Source organism: Glandiceps talaboti, chromosome 17 (genome assembly GCF_964340395.1).
Source record: "Glandiceps talaboti chromosome 17, keGlaTala1.1, whole genome shotgun sequence".
In the NCBI taxonomy this organism is placed as follows: Eukaryota; Metazoa; Hemichordata; class Enteropneusta; family Spengelidae; genus Glandiceps; species Glandiceps talaboti.
Genome location: NC_135565.1, coordinates 14,796,806 through 14,802,805, shown reverse-complemented (window position 1 = coordinate 14,802,805; position 6,000 = coordinate 14,796,806). Strand labels below are relative to the sequence as shown.

Below are 6,000 nucleotides of genomic sequence, written 5' to 3'. Positions count from 1 at the left end.
TTTAGTTCTCGTCCTACAAAATCGATTTTACTTTTAATGGATGTTTTGTACCCCTAAAAACAAATATCTGTTTAAGGGGAGAACCATTTGATTTCTGGGGGGGGTATGGAGGTGGTAGGTATGGGAGCAAATTTTTTTTTCCAGTCAGAGTGACAGCAATTTTTTTTATCTACTGTCAGTCCTGCATCATTTTTTTTTTCAAATGGGATAGCAGTGCAAATTTTTTTTAATTAGTCATTAAGTTTGTAATGCGTTGTTCATACTTATACCACACCACAGTGGTTCACAACTGTACCTCTAAATAACTTACTGGTGAGTTTTCTGGTAAGGTCCCAGATAGAGCTACAGTTTTCGAATCGAGGTCGAACAAGTGTTTTGTATGCTATTACGTAATACTTCGTGTGTTGAGGAAAATTCCAAAGATTCCCCTTCTAGTAGGCCTGCATGGTTGTTTTGTTTACGGTTGACAGTTTAGTGAATATGTCTGACCCATGAAAGGTTGCTTTACAATTCTATTCCTATAGGTAAAGATGGTGATGTACTTCATGAATAATGGTATTGTTCATGTAATGTTGGTATGGAGTGGATTTTTCTTGTCTATTGCGTGCATAATCAAAACACTGTCACATGTTACACACGTCAGCCGGGATTTGTCCCAATTGCAAAGACAATTTAAATTCTTTTTTGTGTGTTTTCTTGCCAGCCGGAGTGTTGGTTTCTTTGTATACGACTGCGAGTAACCTTACTTGTGAAGTGACATATACAAGGTCATTTATGTATGTGAGAAATAATAGGGGCCGAGTACGGTCCCCCAGGGGAACACCAGAGATCAAAGACGAGTTGGATGATGACTGTCCGTCGATGACGACTCTTTGCTCGCGTGAGGTTAGAAAGTGTTGTATCCTTACATAACTTGATTTTAGCAAGTAGAAGTTGTCGGGGAACCATGAAGAAGGCACAGATCTATTTGTCTCGGTCGATCTAATTGTTTGGTTAGGTCTTCGGTTAGTCCTGCCAGTTGGGTTTCGCACGACCGTTCCCATCAGGCATTTCCTTTTTCTTCGTTCATCAAAAAAAAAATACGAGTCACCTACTTCGCCTCGTCGGTTTTTTGCTTGTTATCATAAATAATGTAAACTTATTTATATTCCTTCCTTTCAGATAACTTATCAAAGGCATTGTAGATTTGGATATACTACACAAGCAACCCTCTCAACTTTTGGCAGACTACAAATCATCGGTTGGGTAGATATCCTGTCTACTGGATAGGAGTACGAGCATCAGTGATTTGGCCCTGTATATAGCGTGAACATTTCGACAAATCCCCGTACTCCTGCTGGCTATCACCGGTAGTTTTCCTTTGACTAATTTATACCACAGAGTCACGTGAACATGGACTAAAGATACACCTTTAAGTGAGGTAGCTGTGACTGTGTACTTCAGCTGAACGAAACTACGAACCAGCCTACACAACCTTAACTTTCACCATATTACTCGTTTTCACACTTCTCCTTTTGACGAAGTGTTATACTTGATTAGCCGCTGTAATCTGTTCACAGAGAAGGCCAATTTTCAGTGTGCGCAGTAACTAAGCTTTATTCCAACTCCCAAATTGATTCGGCTATTCCTGTTCATAAATACCAAGTTTGAAGTATGAAGGTCAAACCATCCTATCAGCTATTATTACTCGGACAGGGTACAGATTCAATAGAAGATGAACTCTTCAGCTGGGAAGAGGATACCAGGAAGAATCGCAGGAATGGAAAGAAGAAATTTAATATCTTCAAATATCTCATTCTATCAGTACTTGGTCCTCTCATCACCTTATATAAGGAATCTGCCTTTAGTTCTAAGCATATTTATGGGTAACGTTGCATGAGATAGGGGCTTTTGATTTAGAACAATTTTACTGTATTTGTATACATACAACTGTGATTGTAGTAGTTACAGTTTCCTACCTGGATTTCAGGATTTCATTACTCTCATTGCTGCATCGCCCGCTCCTGATTGTACAAAGACTGCTACCTTTCACAAAATCACATTTCAAGTTTACAGCCAGTGTAGTATGTTAGTGCTGGACTAGAGGAACATACAATCGCAATGATTTCATCACGATGTTGTATTGAGACTACGACATTTCATTATTAGATGTCAACCTTTCAATATTTGTTCAACCATAACTATTGTCTTTTGTAATCAATAGCAATATATATACCCTAAAAGGGATACTAATTAGTTTTTTCATAGGCAATGGAGAAATTACTATAATCTTATAGGGATAAGTTACAAGTCATAATACCTTTGTTGGGTCTATTAATATCATTATTATATTACCTAGCAACACATCGTTGAAAATCGAAATGGTGTATTCGACACATCTCAAAGATTCTCTTTCTCTCTCTCTCTCTCTCTCTCTCTCTCTCTCTCTCTCTCTCTCTCTCTCTCTCTCTCTCTCTCTCTCTCTCTCTCTCTCTCTCTCTCTCTCTCTCTCTCTCTCTCACTCTGTACTATGACAGTATTTACACTTTGAATTTGTTTATTTTACTTTGTTTCATAGTTGATTATAATAAATGTTTAGTATTCAGATTAATTATTCACTGTGAAAGTACTACAGTTTGTGAGTTTGTTAACTGTGCGTGCTTACCCACAAGATACTATGATGTGGCCTTGCCTTGTCAATTCACACATACTAATTAGTCTCAGTTACCCGGACTCTTGTCGTTGAGGGCTTCCCCCCCCCCCCAACCAAAGTAAAAGAATTTAATTTTATATCCTATATTGAATTATTCATCTCGCCCCCTTATTATATCTTTTTCGGATTTCACCAGAATTGTTGTGTCATGCACCAGTGAAACCAATTGTTTTTTTTTATACGAGTCGCTTAATAGTGGAACCGTCATTGAAAACGCTCAAGCGTTCATTAATAAGTCGCCCAAACTCCACAAGGCTGTTGTGTCAGTAAACCATAGACAATGTACAAGAAACTGGGTAAACAGATCACTGCACTATTGGAGATTTGATACTTTAACATTTGACATCTCCACTGTCTATGTTTTGACTAAGTATACAATGTTATCTATAGTATTACAATGTTGCAATGTTTGTCTCAAAAATTACTAGACTCGATAAGTTGGCGCCCTGATACTAAAGCGGCGAATTCAAAGTACTGTTGTGAACCTGACTGGGTGGGGTTTGGATAACTATAAGTATGCGAGAAGTGGCCTAAATGTCCAGTAGCTAACCCGGGTACACAATTTCGTCACAAACGTATAAACGGCTGTACGCATAACCAGTGTTCTTACCGTGTTCAGTCTCTGGGTAGACTAGATCTACCGATCTGCAATAATTTGACGTCCAGTAAAATATTACCCGTTACCAAATAGTACACCAGAACCAATTACCAGTACCAATATTCCAGTAGTTCTACTACCAGTAGTACAGTACCACTCTGGATACCAAGATAGTCTTCTGGTTCGTCCATCGGAGTTATCAATGATACAACTATAGGATAAGTCCTCCGACAGTATAAATACGTGTTCATTGTCCGCAAGCAAGAGAAAGTGTAGTCTTACTGCTAGACGTTCGGGCGCTTTCTTTCGATACTATAAGCGAACGAAATTCGCAGTGAGGGCTTGCCCGAACAGTCTAGCAAATGTCATTTTCAGACCGGACATTCCATTGAGATTAGTGGGTTGGGCCATGTATGCATATATATGCTTTAGTATATTCAATCTCTGCATGCAGGTGTTGACAAACACATTTACGTCCTTACTATGTCTTTATCAGTTTATGGTAATTGTGTTTGATGAGTGTGTAGACGTTGTCATTCACACATTTTAGTTAACGCATTGGTGGTTATTTTTACAAGCCCCTCCTTAAGATGAATATGCATGAAAATTTAGCTATTGTCCTCTGTTTGTGCTTGTTGCTAATACGGTTCTCTGATTGGCAGTTATTTATATCCTGATGACATTTGCTAGACCTTGGATGTTCCATCCTTGATAGCGATGTTCGGTCGTCTGTCGTATTCTATCGGAAGAACATCCGAGGTCTAGCAGATAGACTAGAGAAAGTGGAGTCCAGACAGCACATGGTTTGGTTTTGGTCCACGCTGGGGCCAGATTCCCTTATAAGAATACCTTCCCAAAACGAGTGTCCCAATCAAATACCAATCGTCATAGGTCATCTAACTACGTAATAGGTCATCGACTGGCCCGTTTCACAACAGTAGGATAAAAATAATTTTACGGGGGGGGGGGGGTGCCATTTTAGTTCTCGTCCTACAAAATCGATTTTACTTTTAATGGATGTTTTGTACCCCTAAAAACAAATATCTGTTTAAGGGGAGAACCATTTGATTTCTGGGGGGTATGGAGGTGGTAGGTATGGGAGCAAATTTTTTTTCCAGTCAGAGTGACAGCAATTTTTTTTTCTACTGTCAGTCCTGCATCATTTTTTTTTTCAAATGGGATAGCAGTGCAATTTTTTTTTAATTAGTCATTAAGTTTGTAATGCGTTGTTCATACTTATACCACACCACAGTGGTTCACAACTGTACCTCTAAATAACTTACTGGTGAGTTTTCTGGTAAGGTCCCAGATAGAGCTACAGTTTTCGAATCGAGGTCGAACAAGTGTTTTGTATGCTATTACGTAATACTTCGTGTGTTGAGGAAAATTCCAAAGATTCCCCTTCTAGTAGGCCTGGTTGTTTTGTTTACGGTTGACAGTTTTAGTGAATATGTCTGACCCATGAAAGGTTGCTTTACAATTCTATTCCTATTGGTAAGGATGGTGATCTACTTCATGAATAATGGTATTGTTCATGTGATGTTGGTATGGAGTGGATTTTTCTTGTCTATTAATAATAATAATAATAATAAATTCTTATCAGCGCATTACGCAACAGCCTCAATGCGCTTTACAATACTGAGAAAAAAAAAGCAAAAAAAAAGCACGAACTTGAAATTCACTAAAAAACAAAACTTATTGATTACTGCATATAAAAGTATAGTATGTTCTAAAAGTTTGTAAACAAGTATGTCTTTAGTTGGGACTTGAATGTTTCGATCGATACCGCTCTCCTAATGTGAATTGGGAGAGAGTTCCATAACTTAGGACCGGCAACAGAGAAGGCGCGATCTCCGTACGTGGTAGTTGCAACACGTGGAATGGCAAGTGTAAGATGAGTACTAGAACGTAGGGCACGCGTTGGCTTGTGTATGGGTATTAGTTCAATGATGTAGGATGGTGAGAGTTTGTTGACAGCCTTGTAGGTGACGAGCAAGATTTTGTATGCAATACGTTGACGTACAGGTAACCAATGAAGATTATGTAATACTGGTGAGACATGATCATATTTGCGTAGTTTGGCAACAAGTCTAGCAGCTGTGTTCTGCACACGTTGAAGTTTGTTGATCTCTTTGTCTGGTAATCCATAGAGGATGGAATTGCAATAATCCAGCCTAGAGGTAACAAATGCATGGATTAGTCTTTCGGTACTGGTATTGTCGAGGTACTTTCTAATTTGGCCGATCTTTCGAATGGCTAGGGATGCTGCTCTGCAGATGTTATTTACATGACAAGTCATTCTAAGTTCCGAGTCAAGTATAACCCCAAGGTGACGTGTTGTGGATGATGTGTTGACAGTGCTGTCCCCAATTGTGATACATGGTACAGGATTGGTTTTACTGAATCGAGATGAGAAGTGGATTATCTCTGTTTTACTGTCATTAAGCTTTAATTTATTCCATGCATACCAAGTTCGTATATCAGCAATGCATGCTTCAATACGCGAGACTGTGTTCATGTGTTGTGATCGTTTCATCATCTGGTAAAGTTGAGAGTCATCAGCATACATCATACTGTTTAGATTATGTCGTGAAATCAGATCCCCTAAGGGTGCGACATACATGGTAAAGAGTATGGGACCTAGAACTGATCCCTGTGGGACTCCAAAGTTTAGGCTGTTTATTGCGTGCATAATGAAAACACTGTCACA

General features: G+C 39.0%; 1 protein-coding gene across 1 annotated transcript; it reads right to left on the bottom strand.

Moving 5' to 3' along the window:
• Window positions 1–4,778: 4,778 nt before the first annotated feature.
• On the bottom strand, window positions 4,779–5,862 carry LOC144448108 (uncharacterized). Its single transcript, XM_078138261.1, has 2 exons — window positions 5,150–5,862; window positions 4,779–4,857 (listed from the first exon to the last, which is right to left on the bottom strand). The coding sequence occupies exons 1-2, from the start codon at window positions 5,860–5,862 to the stop codon at window positions 4,779–4,781; spliced, it is 792 nt and encodes a 263-aa protein (XP_077994387.1).
• Between the last annotated feature and the right edge of the window lie 138 nt (window positions 5,863–6,000).

Bases quoted from the DNA above. Each gene is read 5' to 3' on its own strand.
- LOC144448108 (XM_078138261.1), bottom strand. From the start codon at position 5,862: ATGATGTATGCTGATGACTCTCAACTTTACCAGATGATGAAACGATCA. The intron at 4,858-5,149 runs GTACGGAGATCG...TATTATTAATAG, and splicing joins CCACGTGTTGCAACTACCAC to ACAAGAAAAATCCACTCCAT.